This window comes from Nicotiana sylvestris, chromosome 1 (assembly GCF_000393655.2).
Source record: "Nicotiana sylvestris chromosome 1, ASM39365v2, whole genome shotgun sequence".
Taxonomy (NCBI): domain Eukaryota; kingdom Viridiplantae; phylum Streptophyta; class Magnoliopsida; order Solanales; family Solanaceae; genus Nicotiana; species Nicotiana sylvestris.
In genome coordinates, this window is record NC_091057.1 from 180,592,535 (window position 1) to 180,617,606 (window position 25,072).

General features: G+C 34.5%; 4 protein-coding genes across 4 annotated transcripts; all 4 read right to left on the minus strand.

Moving 5' to 3' along the window:
- Positions 1 to 555: 555 nt before the first annotated feature.
- On the minus strand, positions 556 to 3,641 carry LOC104248231 (protein DETOXIFICATION 33-like). Its single transcript, XM_009804452.1, has 7 exons — positions 3,342 to 3,641; positions 2,718 to 3,259; positions 2,133 to 2,219; positions 1,989 to 2,045; positions 1,648 to 1,886; positions 873 to 1,078; positions 556 to 701 (listed from the first exon to the last, which is right to left on the minus strand). The coding sequence occupies exons 1-7, from the start codon at positions 3,639 to 3,641 to the stop codon at positions 636 to 638; spliced, it is 1,497 nt and encodes a 498-aa protein (XP_009802754.1). The 3' UTR covers positions 556 to 635.
- Positions 3,642 to 7,227: 3,586 nt separating this feature from the next.
- Positions 7,228 to 10,440, minus strand: LOC104248160 (protein DETOXIFICATION 33-like). The gene is made up of 7 exons (XM_009804369.2): positions 10,101 to 10,440; positions 9,388 to 9,929; positions 8,726 to 8,812; positions 8,538 to 8,594; positions 8,021 to 8,259; positions 7,720 to 7,925; positions 7,228 to 7,581 (listed from the first exon to the last, which is right to left on the minus strand). Exons 1-7 carry the CDS (start codon positions 10,362 to 10,364, stop codon positions 7,474 to 7,476), a joined length of 1,503 nt encoding a protein of 500 aa, XP_009802671.1. The 5' UTR covers positions 10,365 to 10,440; the 3' UTR covers positions 7,228 to 7,473.
- Positions 10,441 to 13,750: 3,310 nt separating this feature from the next.
- Positions 13,751 to 18,365, minus strand: LOC104248171 (cytochrome c biogenesis protein CCS1, chloroplastic-like). The gene is made up of 8 exons (XM_009804374.2): positions 17,859 to 18,365; positions 16,366 to 16,546; positions 16,168 to 16,279; positions 15,399 to 15,635; positions 15,207 to 15,295; positions 14,921 to 15,077; positions 14,437 to 14,520; positions 13,751 to 14,337 (listed from the first exon to the last, which is right to left on the minus strand). Exons 1-8 carry the CDS (start codon positions 18,241 to 18,243, stop codon positions 14,137 to 14,139), a joined length of 1,446 nt encoding a protein of 481 aa, XP_009802676.1. The 5' UTR covers positions 18,244 to 18,365; the 3' UTR covers positions 13,751 to 14,136.
- A 3,997-nt stretch (positions 18,366 to 22,362) lies between these two features.
- On the minus strand, positions 22,363 to 24,917 carry LOC104248180 (E3 ubiquitin-protein ligase RMA3-like). Its single transcript, XM_009804382.2, has 2 exons — positions 24,789 to 24,917; positions 22,363 to 23,306 (listed from the first exon to the last, which is right to left on the minus strand). The coding sequence occupies exon 2, from the start codon at positions 23,278 to 23,280 to the stop codon at positions 22,636 to 22,638; it is 645 nt and encodes a 214-aa protein (XP_009802684.1). The 5' UTR covers positions 23,281 to 23,306; positions 24,789 to 24,917; the 3' UTR covers positions 22,363 to 22,635.
- Between the last annotated feature and the right edge of the window lie 155 nt (positions 24,918 to 25,072).

Consider the following 25,072-nt stretch of genomic DNA (forward strand, 5'->3'; position numbering starts at 1 on the left):
TATGCCCAACTTTTTAAAACTGTTAGATCACCGACTTTATTTCGAGACCGCGTTATGAACAAAAAGAACCCAGAAAGAAAAAAAAAACTACCGAATCCTGCTTGTCATACTCGAAACCGCCTATACTATTTGTTATTATCGTCTTTAATTGAACCTGCTTGTTCAAAATTCTGGATCCGCCCCTGTCCATAGCAGCAGTTCTTGAATGAACAGGCATTGTAACAGACTTATGATTTTGACCAGTTTTCACATACTACATTGTCAAGGACACAAGGACTAATTTATATCCTGACTAGGTTGCCCGGTTTTCCGTTTTCTCTTTTTATATAGCAAAAATAAAATAAAAGGTCTAGGTTGACACAAAAATTTAGTAGGCGTTGCCACAATATTTGGTTAAATTCGAGAAAAGATAGTATTTGAAATTGAAGTAAAAAAAGAGTAATTAAAAAATAAAACCAAGTCTAATCCAAATTATATGTTTATGTTTACCCAAACAATAGAGAAAACGAGAGTTAAAACTGACACTTCCTCCACTGTTTTGGGGAAAGAATTGAAGCTAGTATATGATTAATTTGTTTACTTAAAAAGTCTGCAGACTTCTCTCAAAATTGAGTATATGATTAAATATCCGCTACTCACGAGCCTTGCTGAATCTCCATTTGGCCACCAAATGTCCTCACCCTCTCCTCAGCTTGAAGTGCCTGTAAATTTCTTACACTATCAGATCCAAATACATATAACTGTCCAAAAAAGTGGAATTAATGAGAATAATTAACTGGACTCCATGTTTATACTATTAATGTGAAGTTAAATCCCAGAAAAGGTCACCTGTCTTTTTACCTATTGATTATCTTAAAAAATCTTAATTTTACCTCTTTGTGCCAATTCGTGCGACCAATAATAACAAAGAGGATGATGGTTTGAAGCAAGCTGCCTCCAAGCATTGCAGACCAGACTCCCTGAACACCAAGGTTGAATTTGTAGCCAAGAATTGCTCCTATTGGCAATCCCAAACCATAATAACTTACAAAGTTTACTATAGCCACTAGAAACTGCCATCCTGCTCCAATTGCAATCCCTGCAAATATTTTCATTCGTCAACGTAGAGATGGATTCAAGATTTTAGATTTATGGATTCTAACTATAGGCAAACGGGTCAAGTAAAGGTGTCAAATGGACGAGTTACGCCGATTTTGGGCAGGTCAAAATGGATTGAGTCAATAATTGATCGCCCAAAAGTTACTTGGACTAAGATGAGCTGGGTCAAGAAGGTCCAAAATTTGGGTCATAATTCAACCCGCTCAAATCTTATCAAGCTTTACTTAATATGTATTATTTTTTTATGAATTGTATCATTACTAAATCAGACTTTGTTTTTCTTTTGTTATGGTCATATATAACATAATAAAAATAAAAAAATTCTAAGATATTTTGGCAAAATTACCTCTGGATCAATTTAGACTAAAAATCAGCCCAATTTTAAATGGGTTGAGATGAGTTGGGTCAAGATAGTTGAGTATAATAAATGGGTGGGTCAATAACCAACCCAATATTGGGTGGGTTGGACGGGTCATTTGGGCTTGGGCCAAATTTGACAGGGGGGGTCAAATTTTCTACTAATTAAAAGAGAGGTGCAAAAATACATACCATGAAGAACAGGTTGGATGCTGCTAATGAAGATGGTTAATGCAAGAATAACACCCAACTTTGATGTCTCACTAATAACATTTTGCTGTTTTGAGAACATTTTTGGGAACTGATTTTTTGTGGCCAATATGGTAACTAAAAAAACAACTCCAAGTATTGCTGATGTCAAGACATTGACTGCTACTGTGAATTTTGCAGCTTTTGGATTTCCAGCCCCTAGTTCATTTGATACTCTTACACTGAAATTTTGGAACATAATATTTTGCAAAATTAAGCCAAACTAATCCCACTATAGTATCAATTAAAAATATAGCCAAAAAGAGATGTTTGAAACTGCTAACCTGGCTGAAACACTGAAACCGAGGGCAACCATTAGTGTCCATACTTGCAAATTCATGCTGCCATTTCCAGAAAAGTACTAAGGATTCAGAATATGCTAAAAAACAACGAGGTTGATATTGAGTGGATTTAGGGAATATATTTACCATATTGATATTGAGTCAACAGCAATTGCAGCATTTTTCAAGCCTCCTACAATTAAAATCACTGCTGAATAGTACCATACCTCTAAACTGCCATCATTACATCCATTCGTCAGAAAAAAAAAATAATACGATTCAGAGTATGTTTGGTACGACGGAAGTCATTTCCCATGAAAATATTTTTCGGTCTTTTACTAGTGAGTGGAAAATACTTTCGAGAGAAAAAAAAATATTAGAATCGAAAAGTGGTTGTGATGAAATTTGTGCGTATTAAGTGTTAGTTGGAGCAAATAATATGAAGTTAAAACGTCAAGATAAATGTAAGAAAAATAACTTGTGACTTGAAAAACATTTTCTGGTAACCAACAACAACAAACTCAGTATAATCCCACAAGTGGGGTCTGGGGAGGGTAAAGTGTACGCACATTTTACCCCTACCTTGTGAGGGTAGAGAGGTTGTTTCCGATAGACAAAACACCAAAAAATGACGTAGTGATTGAAAAACATTTTCGTGAAAAATGACTTCCGTCATTACCAAACACACCCTCAGAGGTACTAGAGCTGAATTAGCAGTCATTCACCACTTACCATAACATTACTGCTGAGGCAATTGAGAGCTTCAAGAATTTGGTTAATGATTTGAAAGACAAAAATGAAAAACCAGTCCATGCCTCAGGAAACCAACCACAAACAATGTAAATAATCTTAGCCACAACCAAAATCCAGTAAGATATATTCCCAGCTAAAGCAGCACCAACAAGTCCCATACCCAACTTTGTCACAAAAATCCAATTCAACAGAACATGAAAAGCCAATGTCAACATTGAACTAAAAGCCATGAACCAAACTTTGCTCTGAGCTTGAAGAAACTTCTCTGTAGGATAATTCAATGCGCTTGCAAATATTTCAGGAATTATCCAAACTGCATATTTACCAGCTAGATCAGATATATTTGGATCTTGATGCAAGAGTTTCAGTATTTGAGACGAGAAAATGTAGGCCGGTGTCAAGAGCAATGCTGTAACTATACTTATAATCCATGATCTTTGTAAGTAAATTCCAAGCATGTTGAATTCTCCAGCCCCAACTGCTTGACCACATAGCGTTTCGAGTGCACTTCCTAATCCTAACTAATATCGATAGAAACAATTTTAATCGATTATATATAAGTGTCACGAGAATGTTATTAAGGGAATAGTTCTGATAACGTACCATAATTCCGTGTACAAAACCAATTAGAACATTTTGAACTTCAGAGACTGCAGCAAGTTCAATATTTCCAAGTTGTCCAACAAATGCAGCAGTGACTAAGTCCATAGAAAATACAGACACTGAAGTTATAATAGCTGGTCCTGCTATGTGCCACACTTTCTTGAATTCAGCCCACCATTTCTTTGCTAAATTTTTCCTATTTTGAAGAAAAAATGCATTCTTCCATATTTCTGGATGTTTTTCTTCCATTTTTAGAGACTCCCTTGACAGTTCAATGTCACTTCTGTTGTAGCGACACATTGTGTCAGATGTCTTTCTGCTCAGAACTATGTACATATGCAAAATAATTTAAAATGTGTATATATATGATAAGATCACATTCATTCTGAATCTGATTACTCTAGATTCTGGTCTCACCTATGTTCTTGATTAATCCCTCCAGGGGCGGATGGAGCTTAAAGTTAGGTGCAACTGAACCTAGTGTTTCCAACGCAGAGCATAAATTTATGAGTAAAAATCACTAAAATTGTAATAAATAATATATATGAACCCATATCTTTAAAAATATGATAGGTTCAAATGTTGAATGACAAGAATCTTGAAGGTTGAACCCAAAAGGCTTAAATCCTGGATCTCTCCATATATCAATTTAAAATAATAGATCAGAAGAGTGGGATAATATTTTCTCTGGTTCTTTGACATGAATTTTTAAATGCAGAGTTTGTTAGTTTTTGACTATTAGTCTATTGCAGTGAAATATAAGTATTTTGTCACATCTGTATTGAAATCTGGCTGCACAACAACCAAATTAACTACATGATTCGTACTTCAAATTGAGCTGTCAAATATTTGAAATTTCCATTGTTCTATCTAAGCAGATCTATCTTTTTTCTACAGCAGCTTTACTTGTCTTTTTTTTTCAATGAAATATTAACTAAGGTTAGAATTTGTTCTAGTGGACGCCTATGTTGACTTCATCTTATTCTCTTATTAACTTTTTTTCCAAAAAGACCCTCACAGATATTAACATAAATAACTCTTCAATGTCATGATGCAGTTTTTCTTGAATGGTTTTCCTAAAAAGACAGTCCGGTCCACTACTTTGCGCAGGGTCCGGGAAAGGGCCGGACCTCAAGGGTCTATCGTACGCAGTCTTACCGTGCAATTTTGCAAGAGGCTATTTTCATGGCTTTGCTAAAAAGACAGCATTTATCAGATTTTGTTTAATGGCTTACCCAAAAGATGCAGATTTAGTTCTATCTAGGCAATGACTATTTTCCAGTGAGAAACTAAGGGTGTGTTTGGTAGGAAGGAAAATATTTTTCGGAAAATGTTTTCCAATTTTCCCATGTTTGATTGGCTTAAATGTTTTAGAAAACATTTTCCTCGTCAATTCATTTTCCTCCAATTGGAGGAAAATGTTTTCCCTATCAAGAGGAGGGAAAACATTTTCCAAAACTCCTTCTCAACCTTCTCCATTCTTATTCCTTATCCTCACCAATCCACCCCCACCCACCCCCCACCCCAAGAAAAAAAAATATTTTTTACTTTTTTTTTATTTTAAAATTTCTGTTTTTTTTTCTGCACCACCGCCAACCTGCCTCCTCCCCTGCCCCCACACACACACACACAAAATTGTTTTTACTTTTTTTGTAATTTTCAAATTTCTATTTTTTTTTTCTACCCCCACCCCCCAAATAACTTGCCACCCCTTTTTTTCTGCACCCCACCCCCCTCTCCCCGAAAAAAAAAATATTATTTTAATATATTTTCAGTTTTACTTTTTTCATTTTTCGGTTTACAGGTTCAAAATTTTACAAGTTCTAAAGTTATGAGTTCGGAGGTTTATGTGTTTCGAAGTTTACGGGTTTAGAATTATAAAGTTTACGGATTCGAAATTTCGCGGTTTCGAAAGTTTTGCGGTTCAGAAGTTTATGAAATTTCTGGGTTCGGAAAGTTGTTGGTTCGAAAGTTTATGGCTTCATGTTTATTGTATCAAATTATTTATGAATACTCTTGAGAAAATATTTTCCTTGATTTGCGTACCAAACACCGAAAAATGAATAAGATTACTACTTATTTTCCAAGAAAACATTTTCTTGGAAAACATTTTCCACGGAAAACATTTTCTGTCATACCAAACACACCCTAAGTTGGCATATATTTTTCTGTGCATTAAACAGAAAAATTTCTCAAGATTAGATGTAAATATTCAGAAATTAGACTTATACCCTTCTGGTAAAAAAAATCGAGGGTTAAAAAAGAATCCTATTAAATTTTTTCAGAAAATAATTTTAAAAAAAGGGCTACAGAGAGAAAAATTCAGCCATGTTACTGGGGAAAACTTTGTAACATTGTTAGATCTCATGTCAGGAAAAAACATTAAACTATGAAAAAGATATTTGAACAAACAAAAGACATTTTAAAACATTAAATTATCAACAAAGAACCAAAAAAAAAGCTTTTAAATAACAGGTTTCTTACCTTATAATCTGTTGAGACGACCATTAACTTTGTACATGATAAAAAATTTGCATTACTGGCATTTTATTTCTTATGTGTTGTTATATAGAATTCCAACATACAAACATAAACGGTAATGAATTAATAGATAAACATTGATATGATCTTAGCTGGATTACATTCTGATCTGTATTAATTCCCGTTACAAAAGAGCATGGCATTTGATATTTTGATATATACAAAATAATTACAAAATCACTTTTAATAATTTAAGATTCTTTTCTTAAGACCAGCGTGCTGACTATATTTAATGCAGTTTTTTCTCAAACTAATCCATTGCAAAACTTTAGTTTGAGGGATGAAATGAGAGGAAAAAAATTAATCAGCTTTCAGTTCGAGTTTCTTTGTCGCAAATTACCACAGGTGGATCAAGGATTTAAACTCAACAGTTCTACCTTTAAAATCTTACCTTTGAGCCAGTGGCGTAGCCGCATACATTGAAGGGTGGCCAATCGAACACCCTTCATCGAAAAGTTATATTGTGTATATAAAAATTTAGATTGTGTATAGAAATTATTTTTTATATGACTTTATTAAATTTTGAACACTCTTCACGAAATTCCTAACTTTGCCATTGCTTTGAACTTATGTTGAAATTTTAGTAACTTTTATATCGATATAGATACTTTGTGGCCAAAATGCTGGGTTCAGTTGATCCCGAAGCAAACATGCTACATCCTCCTTCGACTATCATATGATTGCCTCCAAAGGAACTAGAAAAATTCAGGGTCGTTTGGTTGGGAATAAGTTGTCCCATGATTAATTATCCAGGGATTAATTATTCCACTATCCCATGGGGATAAGAAAATACTACAATTCCGGGCGGGATTAGTTATACCACGATTTTATCTCAATCAAACGTGGGATAAACTCATCTCAAATTTAATCACGGAATTAATTATCCCTTATCGCTCGTACCAAACGAGCACTTAGTGCTTAAATTATGTTGAAGAGACTAAAAACTTAGGTCAAGGAAGAGAGGAGACCTATACTAGGATTCAGATGAAAACAAAATGCATCAGATCACCATTTGGTAACCATATTTCTAAAGAACTTAACTAAATGTTTCTTAGTACAAACAAAATGTGTAAGACTGGCAGCAGCAGCACAGTTTATTTAGAAAGAGTAATACAATTTAACTGTCTAAATCTATTTAATGAACATTTTCCCTCGAGTGGCAACAGCAACAAAACAGTTCTTTTCATATTTTCATGGTTAGAATCTCCAGACAATGCAGCACCCGCGTTGGTAAACACCAGCAGGGGTGAAGCTACGTATGGCCAAGAGTGGTCAACTGAACACTATTCACTGTATATAGAATAGTACTTGTTATTAATTATAATAAAATAGACCTTGAACGCCCTTACAAAAGATATTTAAAATTTGAACACCCTTATTGAATTTTCTGACTTCATCACTGAACACCAGTAATAGGTATGAACATATAAGGCTTGCAATCAGGTCCATTTTGACCTTTTATTGCAGTCCTGACCAAATCTAACTCAAAAATTTTCCACGAGGCGAACCAGTTTTACTATACTATATAACCTATACAATTCTTGTATGCTCTATTTTAGTCGTCTGTGTTTAATCCCATTTGCTTCTTCTCTCATGTTACTACTGGCAGAGGCAAGGTAGCACGCGATCCAGTTTGTTCAATACCATCTTGAGAAGGCTGGTCACCATATGTTCTGATGCGCTCTTCAGCATATATTGCCTGCACCACGTAACATTTACATTTTTAGGTGAACTGTGTCAGACTGTCAGTATATACAAGTTAAACTCTAAACAAGTTACTTTACATGTTCACAATTGTAAACTTACAATATCTAACTTTTCAAGAAATCACACTAACCTCTTTTCGCCAATTAGCTTTCCACATTTTATACATCAAAACTATTGTTTGAAGCAAGGTACCAACGAGCATTCCTGTCCATATTCCATTAACACCAATATTTGCAATGTAACCAAGGCAAGCACCCAAAGGAAGGCCAATTATATAGTAACAAACGACATTTATAATCGCAACTGAATATTGCCATCCAGCTCCAACTGCTACACCTGCACTTGCACAACAAAAATACTCAACGTTCGTTCAAATGACTTAGCATTATGACAATTTTAGAGTTACAATTTTTTAGGAAGACTTTGATTACCATGAAGTATTGGTTGAATGCTCATTAGGAAAATAGTAGCAGCCAAGAAATATGACAATTTGGATGTCTCATGTAGGACTTCTGGTTTATCAGAAAACATTCTCGGGTAATAATTTTTAGTAGCAATTACTGCAACTGTAAATACAACTCCGACAATAGTTGATGTAATTACAGCAATCACTACTGAGAATTTTGCAGCTTTTGGACGACCAGCTCCCAGTTCATTCGAAACACGTACACTGCATCATGTAATTTGAAGTATTAGATGTACAGTCAAATCTCTCTATAACAGTTTCATTATTTTTTGGCCGCTATAGTGAAGTGGTTATAGAGGGCATATATTATAACATAACATAAAAATCGATTCCGAGAAAAACTTGACTTTTATAGTGAATGACCATTATATATAGATGTTGTTACAGAGAGGTCTGACTATATACTCGAATTAAATCTATTCAATTGCGGCAATCCCTTCTTCCCAAAAAGATAGCACAGAAATAATGGATTTATTACAAACCTGATTGCAGCATTGAAACCTAGAGTGATCATCAGTACCCAAAGTTGCAAGTCCAAGCTGTGACACAGAGGAAATATATAGAAAAGAGTAAGAATTATAAACGGTGAGAATGTAGCAAAAACAAAACCAAATTCTATTTTTCTAAAAATAATTGAAAGTTTTGTAGAGGGTTTGATTAAGATACCAACCTGGTTGATACAGCATCTACTTTAATTTCTGGATTTTTTAACCAGCCAACCATAAGAATCACCACAGTAAAATACCAAAGCTCCAGGCTGCCAAATTTAGACAAATCAAATATATCATCACAAAAATTGTATATGATGGGGCGGATGTAGTGTTGTAGTAACAAGTTCAATTGAATCCATAACTTTCAACGTGGAATAAGAATTTATATGTAAAAAATTCGTTAAAATTACAAAAATAATAGATATGAACCCATAACTTTAAAAGTATAATATATAACCCTTCGGGGTTGCCCAGTTGGTTTGGAGGGCGGTTATCCATATGGAGGATTTGCCCAGTTGGTTTAGAGGGCAGTTATCCATATGGATGACTGAGATTGATTCCCCCCTCAATGCCTTCCAGGTTGAGCCTATCGCACAGGGATTGCCTAGTGCGGTTTATATTCCATGTGTGGTTTGCAGGCTATTACACAGGGGAGGTTTACCCAGTGCTGCTCACTCGAAGGGCAGAGGCTGTGACAGAGGTTGTAGCGGCTACGGGTTTCCCTCTTACCAAAAAAAACTTTAAAAATATAATGGGTTCAATGCTAAAAACATTTGAACCCATAAAGTTTAAATCTTAGATCCTCCTCAGTAATGTATCACGAGAAATCAATAGAACATACCATAACATGACAGCTGATGCAAGTGACAATTTGACAAAATTCCAAAGAGATTTAAAAGCTAGTATGGAAAATCCAGTCCATGATTCAGGGAAAAAGCCAGAAATAACATAGATATTCTGAGCTAAAACCACGAGCCACCACGATATATTCCCTGCCATGGCAGCACCAAGAAGTCCATGCCCGAGCTTTGTCACCAGCACCCAATTCAATACAATATGAAATACCAATACGACAACGTTGATTATTGTCATAACCCATATTTTGCTTTGTGCTTGAAGGAATTTTTGAACAGGAAAGTTCAATGCATAAGCATAGAGTTGAGGAATCACCCAAATTGCATATTTTCCTGCAATTTCTGCGATACGCTTATCCTGGTGTAGGAGCTTCAATATTGGTGATGTGAATACATAAAATGGTGTCAAAAATAAAGATGTCACTAGAGTAATAACACATGATCTTTGTAAATAAATTCCAAGCATATCGAATCGTTCTGCTCCAACTGCTTGTCCACAAAGTGTCTCAAGTGCACTTCCCATCCCTAGCTAATATAACAAATTTTTAGAAACACAAAAGAAAAAGGAAGATTTAGTCCATATTCAAGCACATGTCAAAGACATAAATAATAAGTAACTAAGCGTATGTTCTCTCTAACAGCTTAAACGACACAGTCCTGAAGTCATAGTTTTGGTCGACAATCATAAAATTTTACGTACCATAACTCCATAGACAAAGCCTTCAATAACATTCTGAACAACAGAGATAGCAGCTAACTCTAGAGAACCAAGATGTCCGACGAATGCAACGCTGACAAAGCCAATGGAAAACTGAGAAACTGCTGTGATAATGGCAGGAGCAGCTATTTCCCATAACTTCTTAGATTCATTAAAACTCTTTTTGCTCATTTTCTTTGCATCATCACAATCATCAGCTTGAAATTTCCTTTCCATTTCAAGAGCTCCCACTGGTTCTACTGCCATTGTAATATGTTGAGTCCAAAATCCTCTGTTTTTTCCTCTGCTTTCTTGATTTTCTTATGTTGGCTGTTGTTACATTTACTTGCTTATTCGTTAGTTAAATTCAACTACTATATATTTATAGCTTGACAGCTACGTGCATGCAAATTGAAAGTCAGTAATAATACTAGTAGAATACAAAGAATGTGGTGAAGCGGATGAGACTGCTCTTTCCTTAATCAGAGGTCTTGATTCGAGCCTTGGCTATGGAAAAATCATTGGTAGGGAGCGCTTCCATCCGAATGCAGAGCCGGATCCAGGATTTTAAGTTTATGGGTTCACAAATAGATTTTTATAGATATTTAATAAATTTTTTAACAAAAATACAGGGTCTACGCAAAAGTTACTGGGTTCCCGGGAACCCATATATTATGCCCTAGATCCGCCCCTGTCCAAATGGGGCCCTACCCTACGCGAATTAGGATATAGTCGGGCTCCAATGCGAGTAACGGACACCTAGTGGAAACCCAAAAAAAAGAATACAAAGAATGACAAACTGACCTTTTCTTTCACTTTGTGGTGTGGAAAACCGATTCACCACATGCCCATAATATGATAACAAGTAGTAGTATGAACGTTTCTTGAAAGGACTCAACTAACAGTTATTTCGGCTAGTAATGTTCTTTAAATTATAAATTAATAAATTTTATATAGAAAAGAAGAGATTAATGTTTAAACAATTGATAATTTGACCATCATTAACAAAATTAAACCTAAGTATTTAGGGACACGAGTATCGAGTTATGGAGAAGGAAACTCGGGCGAAATTGTAGGTGTAGTCGACAAATTTTCAATCGGTACAGTGTTTTATAAGCTTTTTTTTTTTTTTTTTTTGCTTTTTCTTTTGTTGTGGCAACCTTTTCAAACTATACGTGTGAATGAAGCACGGTTACAAGAATATTAATGCAATTTTTAAAATTTGTTATATTATTATTGTTATTATTGATAAGGTGGGATGTTAGTTATTCATGAATTAGACAACTGATTGGTTGAAAAAAGAACCAAAAAATGAGTAAGAATTGAATTTGTTTTTAGATCATGCATGACGTGACAACAAATTTATGTAAATATTTGGTGAAAGCCATAGTTGACTTTCAATCCAAACTCAACCACTTTGTTCGTATTTCTGTTATCATTTCTCTATCGTTCTATTTCCATATATATCAAGCAGAAAATATAATTAAAGCAGTTAAATTTATATAGATATAATTGTACTCAATTGCACGCGAATTGCACGATATACTCTTCAATTAAGTCGGAGATAGAATTTGGATCATACAACTGGATATACTAATTATTAAAAGGCACAACTAATATTCTTGTTATATTGTAATATTCGTTTGGTTGGTGTAGTGATGTATCGGTATTTTGACAATTATAAGAGTTTTTGGGAAACTATGAATGAATATTGTATATGAGACTTTCCCTCTCTTGTATTTATAAAGAAAATGTTAAAGTAAAAGAAACCATATATATGATGGAAAACTTGTGGATTAGATTATGAATTTCTAAAGAAAAAAGCGACTAAAGAATAAAAGAATGTGACAGTCCAAAATTGGGAAAAAATAAATAAGAAATAGCATAATTTACAACTGATAATTGAAAAATAATCACAATTTTAAAAGTAACCAAAATTTACCTACTTTTTTATGTAAAAATAAAATTTGAACAAAAATACCCTTAAAAATACGAAAAAATGTCAGCATAATATGCTGAGTTCGCATATTTTATATATGTTGGAATTCCTAATGTGCTGGAGTTCCAACATAATATGCTGGAAATTTATATGCAATAGCTCCATAATCCAGCATATTATGTTGAAGCTTTCCGTATTTCAGCTAGGGTGTTTTTGTCCAAATTTTATCTTCACATAAAATAATAGCTATTTTTAACGACTTTGCAAATACTGCATATTTTTCGATTACCAGTCCGAAAACTGGCTAGGCCATGTTATTTTTACTCCAAAATTTAAGCTATAAATTCAAAGTTATACCCCTTCTCAAGAATAGCTTACCTAACACTCAGAGTAGAATTATCATATTTGTCCAAGAATTTCTAATTTCTATTCCCAACTTTTCTTACCTAAAAAATTCCTAATTATATTCAAATTAAGTCAGCTAAACAGTGAAAACAAAGAAATAAAAAGCTCGTGCATGATGTAAAAGTGCAAATAGTTCGGCGTCATGCAAGTTGTACTTCAAGTAAATCTTTGTAGAAGTCCCCAACTCTTACCAAACTCTAAAATTAAAATGCTTTGACTCTTTTATCATATGATATTCATCTCGTAATTTGACAGCAAAACTGCACATATATTGTCTTACCAATCCTTTATTAAAATTATCATTATTGCTTTCATACGTGTAGTCATAGTACTGAACTAATTATGTGAGTAATTAGTAGATTTTTCCATAAAAAAATAAGTCAATTGTAACAACTACTTTTGTGGTTTGCACTACTTTGCAGACTTTGAGGAAGTATTATTTGACGAAATATTGTCGGTGTTTTTCCCTTTCCTCTTTTCCTATCATGTGTTACTAAAAAAATTCTCCCATTAAAATATTTTAATAGATCATATGTTTGTCAATTTTTTTTTTCATATTTACTAAACATTTATTCATTTATCAAAACTTTACCTATAATTTTAACAAAGTAAGATTGAAATAATATTCATGTAACAAAAAAAACCAAAAACCCGACAAAACCGAACCAATCTAAACCGATATAGTCGGTTTGGTTTGGTTTTGATAAAAACCGAACCAACTCGGTCCATGTACACCCCTAGTTAAATGTACAAAAGAAAGAAAAATAAATGCTTATTATAAAATGGTCAAAGCTAAGCCAAGACAAAAGGATGAAGGTTTGGTATTTAATTAGCAAATTAAATCTGGTTGTCAAAGCTCTACGAAAGTAGAAACAAACAAATTCGTGTTCAGTTTCTTCACTTCTTGTGAACAAACAAGCCACACCAAACTCTGTTGACGAATAATAAATCAAACCCCACCAACACAACGTCATTATTATATTTTTACTTGGAAACACTACCAATAAAGAACACCATAAAAGAAGAGTATTACTTTAATTTTATTACAATCAATAGACAATTAAATACTTATTCGTTTTATTTTATGTGGCACTATGTACTTAGTAAGCTATTTTTTTAATAAAGAAAAAACATAAAATATTTGGAGATATATGTTAAACTTTTTCATTTACCCTTAAGACATACTTTTACAAAAACACATAAATATTACAACATGATTAATTAGGACTACAAGTTCTATAAGAATATAATTTATATACGCTGGCCGACAGTATCAAGTCACTTAAAAAGATAATTACAGGTTAGTAACTTGCAAAATGAGATAGGTGGCCTAGATTAAAATACACTAGTGGTGCTCTGTACAAACAAATATTACTACCATTTACGTGTTCATATACACTCTTTCTATTTAAGGCAAAAAAACACTTTTAGAAATGTAAAAGGGTCCTAATCCTATACATACTGATTTAATATATACACCTGTAATACCCCTAACTACCAATACCAACCACCAAAACTAATGAGAATGACTAGTACTACTAACTTTACATTGGTCAAGAATTTGATCTATAACTTGTCCTATCATGAAAATGAATTAAATCCAAAATCAGTGTCTTTATCAACTCAAGATTTTGTGATCAATTCTTTTGACTTCTGCATTCTCATTCTGGTGTACTAACATCAGCTACTTGCATATCAAAAATCTTTCTTGTTCCAAATTCCAACTTGAATTCTGAAGCCAATGAAACTATCAGATTCTTCTGTAGAAGAATATGATTCAACTAACTCAGGGACTTGATCGACGAAGCAGCGATCGTCAGTGTCCGGAAAATCGCCCTTGGCTTGATTATTCTTACCACCAACCACCTCAGTTTTTCCATCTTGTAAGGCTGAGAGCTATTGAGAAGATTCATATCAGTCAGAATAAATGTTAAGATAATCATAGTTTCTTGAATTTACGAGGTCACAGTTGTTGACTATGGGACAGAATTTCACCTGTGCATGTGACAAATAACTAATGCAAGTTGTAAGCATTAGAGAACCAAAACCAGCGTAGACTATTGGTACTCCTGGATCAGTCTGTGGCCAAACATAGTACACACTCAACAACCATTGCAAACATAAGATAAACGGAAAAGGGTTTGATTTGCCCCTCTACTATTGTTTATTATTCAATCTTGCCCCATGTTATATTTTCCGTTTAAATATACCCTTGACGTCCATCAAAGTTCTATATTTGCCCCTATTTATTCATATGGTTCAATCTCTCAGAAGGCGCCACGTGTCTTGGTCGTTAAAATAGGGGCAAATATAGAACTTTGATGGACGACAAGGGTATATCTGAACGAAAAGTATAACGAGCAACAAGATTGAACAATAAACAATAGTAGAGGGACAAATCAGGCCCTTTTCCGTAAAATAAAACAATTTCTTTGGATGCTGCTGCTACTTCATATGAGGATTTATTTTTTTTTGGTACCTTTAGGTCCAGGCTGGTACTACCAATTGCGTCCACAGTGACAATTTTTGTTCCATCAATCTCAATTTGAAGCTTTGAGTTCGGTTGTCTAACTCCAGCAAATTCCCCTTCTTTATCGTTAAGAATAGTTGATTGCAGATCACCAGCTTGTATTGATCTGCATTTTAGAATCAAAAAGGAGGAAAATCAGAATAGTAGAAATAATAAGAGAACGTTAAAAACGTAGGCTTCTCGTTAAGTTAAAGAATTCCATTTTTCGCAAAAACTTAAGGTGATGCTACTGTACCTTAAGGGATCATTGACACTTATGGTTTTCCTCAGTACTTCCTTTCCGTTAAGGTCAAATAGGGAAATATCAGTATGAAACTTTGAGACCTACGTTACATATTAAGGACAACAGAAAAGAAAAAGAGTTATTCAGAAGTTTGTGGAAAGGGAAAGCATAGTTAACTCACATAAATTGAATGTGCATATATACCTCTCCGCTTTCATCGTAGTCCAAGTAGGATCGATTGACATGAACCTTAGTACTAAAAGCATCAGAAAGAGTCGATAGAACCCATTGCGGTGCAATTACATCCCCTCCAAAACTGTCTGCTGCACTGAGAGTTCCTCCTCCAGACACTGCAAGCAGCAGCGCGAAATGTACTACAGTTGAAGCAAGTCGACTTGCCAACCCCTTAAATGCTTGAAGAGATGGCCCTTTTAAGAATACCTAGAGATGCAGAGTTTGCCGAAATGTTAATACTTATGAAGTCGCTGTTGAAGAAATTAAGAAACTAAAAGATGTATTGTCCAACTAGTCATGCATGGATCCAGTTGAAGCAATCCGATTGTAAAGTTAGAGTAACACTACTTTCTGTACTACAACAAACCAAATCTCTATAATGTTCGCCCACCTATGTTCTCGTTTACTGGCTAACAAGAGAAGAAAGTTATTCCTGCAAATAGTAACAGGAGGAAAAACCAGATGATCCAATTCCAAATTACTCTTCATCTTTAGTCCATATAGCGTGGCATACTGTTTTACATAAAAATAACTTTTCCAAAAAAAATCCAAAAAGAGACGGAAGCGCTTTAGCAGCCTTGTTGATAATTTTGCATTAATGTACTCTAGCATTTTTGAAAACATCTTGATTCTCTCATTCCATTATAGGACAGGTCTCCTCGGCAATATTTCAAATACTATATGAAGGACTAAAATAAACCACAGACTAAATCAGTAGAAAACATTATTATTTTTATACCTCATATCCAACTTCTAGCGGTTTGACAGCCGAGTCTTTAACCGATGTTCTTGGCAGAGTGTCTGCATCTTCTTGCATTTGAAGTGGCTCAGCTGAATTCAAGAAAGGCTGCCTGCAGATTGATCGATACATGTTAATTCCACTCTGCTTTAGAGACCTCCGAATTAAAATTCAGGAAAATGGAAATTAAAAGCAGACCTTCTTGCTACCTTCAGAAGGGGAATTTGTGTTGTGTTTGTGCAAACCATCAATGATGCACCTAGTATCGCCAACGACCCCAGGAAAATAGGGGACGAGAACATGTGATCAAGGCCAAGGGTAAATTCAGAAAAATTCTGAAAGTAAAATTCTGGAACCTCGCCTTTGTCAATGATAGTTCCTGCAAGCGAAAAAATGGAAAAAAAAAAAAAAAAAAAGAAATCTAGTTATCAGAGAATCTTCAAATAGATAGGCACAAATAATAGAAAATTTGAGAAAAGAAAGAAAGAGAGAAGCACTGAATACGTGAGTGTTAACTTAAAGAGAATAATAGATGATTTCGTCAGTTTAAGCAGACAGGAAATCAAATAATCAAGGTTAATTTTGGTGAGAACATTGAACAAACAACAATGTTCACTACATAGGCAACATCTAATATACTCAAGCCCTGCCACCATTGAAACAATGCAGGCTCTATTTCTGTTCTCTTTACTGATATCACAGGGGGAAAAAAAAGATTACAATCATGAAAAGCTCTAAGCCAAGGTGAAATAATATGATAACGCCAACACTACCACGAAACTATGCCTATTGCGCATGTTCTGCTGCTTAGGAATGTTATTAGAACTTCAAATAGCCAAATAATGGAGGACTAAATAAGGATACCAAAGGCCAACTAATAACTCAAAAATTGAATGTGCTGTCATGCATCTTATGCAGCCTAGAACTGCAATTAGAATGGCTGCTGCCAAATAAATTATGGAAAGGAAAGGCCCCAAGACAATAGCAAGTTCAAAATTTAGTAAACGCAACCAGCTATAGTAAAGGAAGGGAAGCCTGGGAGCAACATTAAAGTTATCTCTGTGTGATTTATAGGTCACAGGTTCGAGCGGTGGAACCAGCCGCTAATGCTTGCATTAGGTTATTTATATTAGGCTGTCTACGTCACACCCTTGGATATGGCCCTTCTCGGGATCTTGCGTGAACGCGGGATACTTTGTGCATCGGGCTGCCCAACCAAATTATAGTAAAGGCTTACGTAGGAAAACACAAGAGGTCTACTAAAAATCATAAGAATGGAATCTCTCATCATAAACATACATATGCACACATGCATAAAACCAACACGGAATAGGCAGCAAGGATTCACATAGCCAATACCAATAGTTAGCTCAGGACTGTTGTTTTGTGTATATATTATTGAGACATAATATAATTAAGTACTCATCAAGAGTATGATCTCTCTAATAGATTAAACTTTTAGATGAGATAGTTCATATTTTAACACGATATCACAAATGCATGTTTTGAGTTCAAATCTCATCGCCACCAAAAAAGTTAAAAAAAACATTTCCACGCCTGAGAGCATGTTGAGACATAATATAATCCAGTAATTAAATGTGTGCTCTTATATCTAATCGTGCTCATTTGTAAAAATAGACCAACTTGAAGCTTTGTAATTAAATCATAAATACATGCACTGAAAATATTACCTAAGGCCATTAAACCAGCAGCAGCAAACATCTCACCAATTACCAAAGGCAAATTAGAGAGAATTCCCAATACCCTTTTGGGCACTTTCTTAAACACCACTTTACCATCCACATTATTAATCCTAGTGGTTCCTTCCGCCGCCTTCTTCCGCTCCAAAAGCGGCGGCGCTCCGCCGGAGTCCGGCGAAGAAATATTGCCAGGAACAATCTTTTTCTTGATCGTTTTCTTCCCTTTTGAAGTCTTGAGCTTACAAGTACGAGTAAATGAAAAAGTGCGGTCCTTTTTGTTATAAACACCAAGAATTCTTGAATTTTGAGGAACCCAGAAATGATTATGAAAATGAGGTGTTCTTAAAGGTTTAGTTGAAAATTTTAACATCTCCATCGATGTGGGAACTCTAAAAAAGACTAATTAAGAATATAAACAGAGAGATGAGAGGGTTAATTAATTTGGTTTAGTTCAGGTATTAGCTATATGGAGTTGTAACAATTGTTTTGTTAGTTTATGTAAACATAAGGGGTGCGAGAGAGGCAGTGTACTACAACTATTTATACTTGTGTACTTAGTACTTCAAAATATTGCTTAGTACTTACTACAACAAATTTATACAGATTATAATACTTGAGCAAACTTTTAAGCAAACATAATAATGGATTAGAGTAAATTGCATGTACAATCTTCCTTTTCACTTCTTTAAATTCAACAATACCACTACGTCTATCTCATATTTGAGGTCATAAAGTTTTTATTCATAATACAATTTTTATAATAATTTTAATAGTTACATTCTTAAATTGTTTTTTTAATTGTACTAACTAGTGCGAGACTGCCAGTTGTGCGTCTTCGCTTGATTCTCCGATTGATTTGCTTGTCATATGGCCCTTCCCTTTATCTCACCTGAGCCGAGCATTTTTCGAAAACAGCCTCTTTGTCTTTTTAAAAGTAAAGATAAGATTTGCATATACCCTGTCATCCTCATACTTCACTTGTGAAAATACACTTGGTGGTTGTTATTGTTGTTCCACAAAAAAAATTAAATATTTTGACACTCATACTCAAAATTAGTATATCATTCTTTTTAGGATGGATGACGTATTTTTTTTACCATCTCCGTAATCTAAAAAAAAGAAAATAATGCCATTCTAGCTTTTGAACAAATTTAGCATTTCATTGATGCCACTATTAATTAATATAGTATATCTTTCGTGAAATTTATTTTAGTTGAACTAGGGTGTTTGGATTGGCTTTTAAGCTAGTCAAATCAGCTTTTAAGTTTGTTTTTTTTAGTTTTTCAGTGTTTGACAAAGCTATAAAATGCTTAAAATAAAATAAAAATGCTTAAAACAAGCCAAAAGCAATAGGTTGGGCAACCCCAACTTATTACTTTTTGACTTAAAAGTTATTTCTTCTGAAAAATCACTTTTAAAAGTCAATTCAAACGGGCTCCAAGGCAGATCAAGTTGACGAATGAGCTTAATTGACTAAAGGTGCTTTTAAGATGAATTTAGCAAGGGAGAAATTCAAAAATAGCCAGATTTACAAGTGGTCATTCAAAAATGGCCACAGTTTCAAAAGTAATCGAGATTTAACCACTTTTCATGTAAAGATAAATTTGAACGAAAACACTTTTCAAAATCCGAAAAAATACTCCTTCATAATATACTGAAGTTCCAGTATAATATCCCGGTCCAGCATAATATACTGGAAGCCCGTGTTATTTACGGAGTTGAAATTTTTATAACCAAACAATAATCCTTACGGCCCCCAATAAAATTGTTTTGAAGGCAAATATTGTATAATTGTTCGATTTTCCGCAAATTTTTCATCCCTCTATATAAATAACTCAATATTGGTTCGCAGTCGATAACATATTTTGATTAATGCATCGTACATCTGGCTGCCTGTATCACCCTTGAAACACAGTTCGTCTTCGATCTCACGTGAATACAAAATATTTTATGTATCGGACTTGCCTTTTAATTTAATTAATGCAAATCTGAGATATTGACAACTTACCCAAAGCAAAAAAGGTCGTATCATTAGGTGTGAGTAGTACACGTACTTTTGAGCACTCTCAATTTTCAGTTTTCATCAAATAGGCATTGCTTGATTTCTAGATCTCACTCGTGCTTTCGAAAGCATGCCAATTGTGTATAATACTAATTATAATATGAATTATATTTCAATCCTGAATTAGTTCAAAATTAACCGTACGCATCACATGTATATATTCCACTGCATTCGAATAATACTACAAAGACAATAGTACAATAATTAAATGTTCTCTAATTACGCATTTATATTAAAGTTTCTGTTCAAACTATAATTATTTGAAAGGAAAAAAAAAACTATTGGAGAACAGAACAGGTGTAAGTGCAACAACAACTAAGCTTTAACATAAATTAGTTAGTATTGGCCGTCCTTTGCTTCCTTCATGTTTTTTCTTAGCCAAGTTAACTACACCCACGCATAGATGACAAGTTAGTCCTAGACTTAAAAACATTACACAAATAACTCTTCCTTTCAATCAATTGTTCATTTTTTTTTATAAAGCAAACGAAAAAGAAAAAGATAAAAGGAACTAAATACCCCTATTATACTTCTTGTTTGTCACCGCTCCCCCTTTAATGGATCCTGCACGGAGCTGGAAAAATTGCGCGATACATCAAATATTTACACTATATTTATCATTCGTAGCTATACTTTCAGCAAATTTACCATTCGTAGCTATATTTGAATTTCATAGCAAATCCATGAAATAAGAGATTAATTGTTTCGAACTGAAACAAGAGACCAATAAGCTCGTGTAGCTCAGTTGGTTAGAGGTTCTTGCTTAGTTAGCTGAGATCTTGAATTCAACTCTCAACAAGAGCATTTTATTTACTCGATACAAGTTGTATCCTTTGTATACATACTTGTATTTCGTCTTGATTAAAGCTATAGTGCTTTATACCGATATATGAGATAGTTATTGAAAAATACTTGTTGTTTAATTTGTCGTCCAATCCTATACAATGTAGTGTATTATACTGTTGTACAACAATGGCGCAAGGCATTGACAACCATATATGCATGACGTGCTTCCCTAAGCCTACAACTTGCATTATACTACACACTATCTCCCATTACATCATGTGCTTTCGACTTCCATTGGACTACACACTTAACTAATTTCTACACTCCTTTCGTCTAAAGTTTCATTTCTTGCGGAATCAAAACATTTTCAACCACTTTCCTTACTTCCCAATATGGGGGAAACTTCATATTTTAATTTACATTTGCCTCCATCTTAACTAATTGTTACTTTAGGACAGAAAAGACAACACGCGTCTGCTTCCAAAAACATTAAAATGTTGCTTGCTTTAATGCTGAAATTTCAACTTACCCTATTATGCTAAGTGTAGAAAAATGGAGATTCTAACCTTAGAAAGTGAGCCATGAAAACAGCAAGAATAAGGACCTCCTTTAACTTTACGTACAAGGAATATATCCCATACACTCCAACAATTCTCAAGTATTGCTTTACGTGTGGGATATATCCAAATTATCTTTCATTTAGTATTCCTAAGTAATAATAATTATTAAAAATAAAATAAAAATTCCCTTGTCTTAGATAAGAAAGTTGCTTCGACACAAATCATTCTTCTTCTTATTAAACAAGAGATTATAAGAGAATAGCAGCAAGAATAACCAAATAGTTAAAACCAGAAAGCTTATTAGTGGCAAAATGGATAAAAAGACAGTTATCCATCGATTATTATCCACTAAAAAATAAGTTGGATAATTAACTTTTTAAAAATTGGTCAAATATGGATAAGATCCATATTATCCACTTAACCAATGGATAACCTATGAATTTAACTTTATATTTGTAAAAATTCAAAGTGGGAGTTACTCAAGTTTGAAAGATTAAAAATTCTTCCAAAAATGATCATATATCCATATTATCTGCCGGTTAACCCATTTTCTATCCGCATTAAATATGGGTCGTGTCGGATGCATTACTTGTATTCAACTCACCCATATCCAACCCAACCCATCTGCTTGCCACCCCTACCATAAGCCTTAGCATTTACTGGGGCATTTGCACAAATGGCCCTTTTGAGATCACTATTTAATTCTGTCCCTTTTAAATCCAGTGCGTTAATTTTGTCTACACCAAAAACAAAAAAATAAACAAAAAGATATTCATCTAGCTGTTTTAACGGCAAAACTAGCCAACATTTGGTCGACCGGGACAGAATCTAAAGAGCAGCCTTAAAAAGGCCAGACGATGCAAATAATCTGCATTGGGGATCTTTACACAAATAGCCAGCCATATTCATTGTTTACTTTTCTAGCCATAGACATAGATACATTCATTATACATAATTATACACATATAATATATATAAATTATGCATATATCATACCTCCACCAGCTATTTTTAGGTTAAGATGTTGGGTGGGCGGATATTTGGGTTAATTCTTCACCGACGGACCGAAGAGAAACTACCATGGATATGAATCAAGAATTCACTCAAATATCAGGCCCAAACATCACCCTCTTGTTAAATAGTTACAGAACAATTTGAAGAAGAAGAAGCTCCACCAGCTTTTTATTAAGAGAAAAACTTGGTGCAGATTCTGGTGCTAAGTACATACCTAATCCTAACTAATAATAATGTGCAGGAGAGTTGCACCTGGTTTACTACACATATGTAGGTCTAGCACACTAGGATACATACACTTGTATGATTAACGATTACACATCGTTAATCTATAACACTTCAGGCCTTATGAAATTAGGGAAATGATTAAGAGGAAACCGATGACCAAGAAAAGCATCTTCATAAAGAATTTTGTTCCGTCTAGGTGGTTAGAGTAATGGAAACCATGAGCATAACCCCCGTGAAAGGAACCGGAAAAGAGGTAAGGGACTCCTGTAGTCGCCCCATAAACAGTGGCATCATGAAATCCATGTACATGAAGGTTAAAAAAAGCTGGAATAGCTCCAAAAAGATCAGATAACATCGAGTTTCCAAACCTTGCACTTGGCATGGGCATGGGCACGGGCCTGAACCCCCCTATGGGATCCAATTCATCATGTCGGAGATAGTCCATATCTACAGCTGGAGCAGTTTGAGGTCTCTGTCCCATTGGACGCTTAGGGATATTGATCCCAGGTACTAACCGAGATCTTGGGTCAGAACTTGATTTGCCTCGTCCATATATCGGAACCAACTTGTGCTCTTCTACGAGAGCCTTACATACTGGGCACTCGTAGGAATGTGAATGAACTTGCAACCATTCGTAAAGACATGGCCAACAATAAAGGTGGCCACAAAGAGTGACTATAGGATCTTGAGCTAACTCAAAGCAGATATTGCATTCAAAATCACCAGGGTCAGAATTCATATCTGCTGAACGCAAAGCATCCATCGATTCACCTGTCCAGAATTGAAAACCTGCAAGCAAATGATAACAGGAGGCCCGACTTCTATTAACGTAGTGACATCATGGAATGGAATAACAAGAAGAAAGAGTATAAAATGGGATCAGAAAATGTGAACCAAACATATATAGAGCAAATAAAGATAACAATTTTTGTGTCCATTTACACGGGGAACCATGAAAAATAACTTAAATGGCCTTTTGGAAAAAAAGAGAAATGAAAATCAAATAATAATAGTACGTAATGCTACTCGCCAAAGGTCTAAATGTTTTTTTTCAGAAGTTGTTAGATGATTCAGCTTGGGGTATTGAAGAAGCTAATATGGACAAAATTTACATACTGTATTATTACTTTCCAAGACCTAAACATCAAATAATGTAAATAACTTATTACCCTCAGCTTCGTCAATCTTCCTCCTGAACTTTCACGCTTCACAGACTAGGAACCAAGTTGGAAGGAAATGAAAATGTTTCGGGCATAAACTTAAGTAAAAAGTAACTTCCAAGGACACTCATTCCCGCATATAAGTGAAGGTGTTTTCTTGACATTAGTTTGTTAGGGAAAGGCACAGTGGTATTTTAGTTCAGTATAAGCTGGGGTAGTCTTTGGCGCAATGGTAAGAGTTATTGTCGTGTGAGGATTGAGGTCACAAGTTCAAGCCGTGGAAATAACCTCTTGCGGAAATGAAAGGTAAGAATGCATATAATAGATTCAATGTAGCCTCGCTCTTCCACGAACCCGGCTAAGCTTAGTGCACAGGCCTGCCCTTTATAAGCTATTTTTGTCATGAAGCATTGCTTATCAAAAAAAGATAGATTTTTTCCATGAACTGCAAACTCAATGGGTTCCCTTATCCTCTTGCAGAAATGAAAAGTAAGAATGCGTACAATAGATCCAATGTAGCCTCGCCCTTCCCAGAACCTGCCTAAGCTTAGTGCACCAATCTGCCATTTATAAGCTATTTTTGACATGAAACATTGCTTATTAAAAAAGTAGATTTTTTCCCATGAACTGCAAACTCACATGGTTTCCCTTATCTTAAGTGCAATGCCCTTTAAACTACCAAATGATTCATAATCAACTTAGACCATAATGTTGACTACTTAATTTCGTTGAACTTATGCACTCATTATCAACATATGCATCTGAAACTTATACCAATAGAAAGCCATGATATATCCATAGCAACCCAAAATATGATAAAATCAAATATTCACAAACGAAATCTACCCCCAAGATAAAATTAGTCATCTTTATTTCAAGCAATATTCCAGAACAAGATCGTAGCACAGTGGAACTTAAATCCACCAAAATTTAATCCTAGGATCTCAATACAAACATATACCCACTTCATTTAATTCATTTTCCCTTAATTTATCTTCTCAAAACTTACTTAAAGTTACAATTTTTTCCAGAAGAAGAAGCGAAACAGATCCAATCACATAGCAAAATAACAATATATAACAGAGTAAGCTAAAAGGAAAGGAGTACCCACCTGGAATTAGAAGACGAGGAGTCTTGAAAGGAAAATGGATGACACCAAATGAAAAGAAAAAAGGAAATCAAGAATGGGTTTGGCTAAAACTTTACACTTGCATACCCAAAAGGGTTTTTTTCTCTCTTTTAGTCACAGCTGTAGTGTCGGTAGGTACCTAATTATTTACTACTCCTACTAGTCAGTCTACTGATATGCATATTAGTCAACGTTAATTACCATGTTAAAGAAAAAAGTCGCCTCGAACCAACAGTCATCCAAGATCCAACGCGCTATTTGGAAGT

Bases quoted from the DNA above. Each gene is read 5' to 3' on its own strand.
- LOC104248231 (XM_009804452.1), bottom strand. From the start codon at position 3,641: ATGTGTCGCTACAACAGAAGTGACATTGAACTGTCAAGGGAGTCTCTA. The intron at 3,260-3,341 runs GTACGTTATCAG...TATCGATATTAG, and splicing joins GTTTTGTACACGGAATTATG to TTAGGATTAGGAAGTGCACT. The intron at 1,079-1,647 runs GTATGTATTTTT...AAATATTTGCAG, and splicing joins CATCCAACCTGTTCTTCATG to GGATTGCAATTGGAGCAGGA.
- LOC104248160 (XM_009804369.2), bottom strand. From the start codon at position 10,364: ATGGCAGTAGAACCAGTGGGAGCTCTTGAAATGGAAAGGAAATTTCAA. The intron at 8,260-8,537 runs GTTTGTAATAAA...TACATGATGCAG, and splicing joins GGTTTCAATGCTGCAATCAG to TGTACGTGTTTCGAATGAAC. The intron at 7,582-7,719 runs GTTAGTGTGATT...TACGTGGTGCAG, and splicing joins AAGCTAATTGGCGAAAAGAG to GCAATATATGCTGAAGAGCG.
- LOC104248171 (XM_009804374.2), bottom strand. From the start codon at position 18,243: ATGGAGATGTTAAAATTTTCAACTAAACCTTTAAGAACACCTCATTTT. The intron at 14,521-14,920 runs GTACCAAAAAAA...GTTTGGCCACAG, and splicing joins GTACCAGCCTGGACCTAAAG to ACTGATCCAGGAGTACCAAT. The intron at 14,338-14,436 runs GTGAAATTCTGT...TCTTCTCAATAG, and splicing joins GTTATTTGTCACATGCACAG to CTCTCAGCCTTACAAGATGG.
- LOC104248180 (XM_009804382.2), bottom strand. From the start codon at position 23,280: ATGGATGCTTTGCGTTCAGCAGATATGAATTCTGACCCTGGTGATTTT.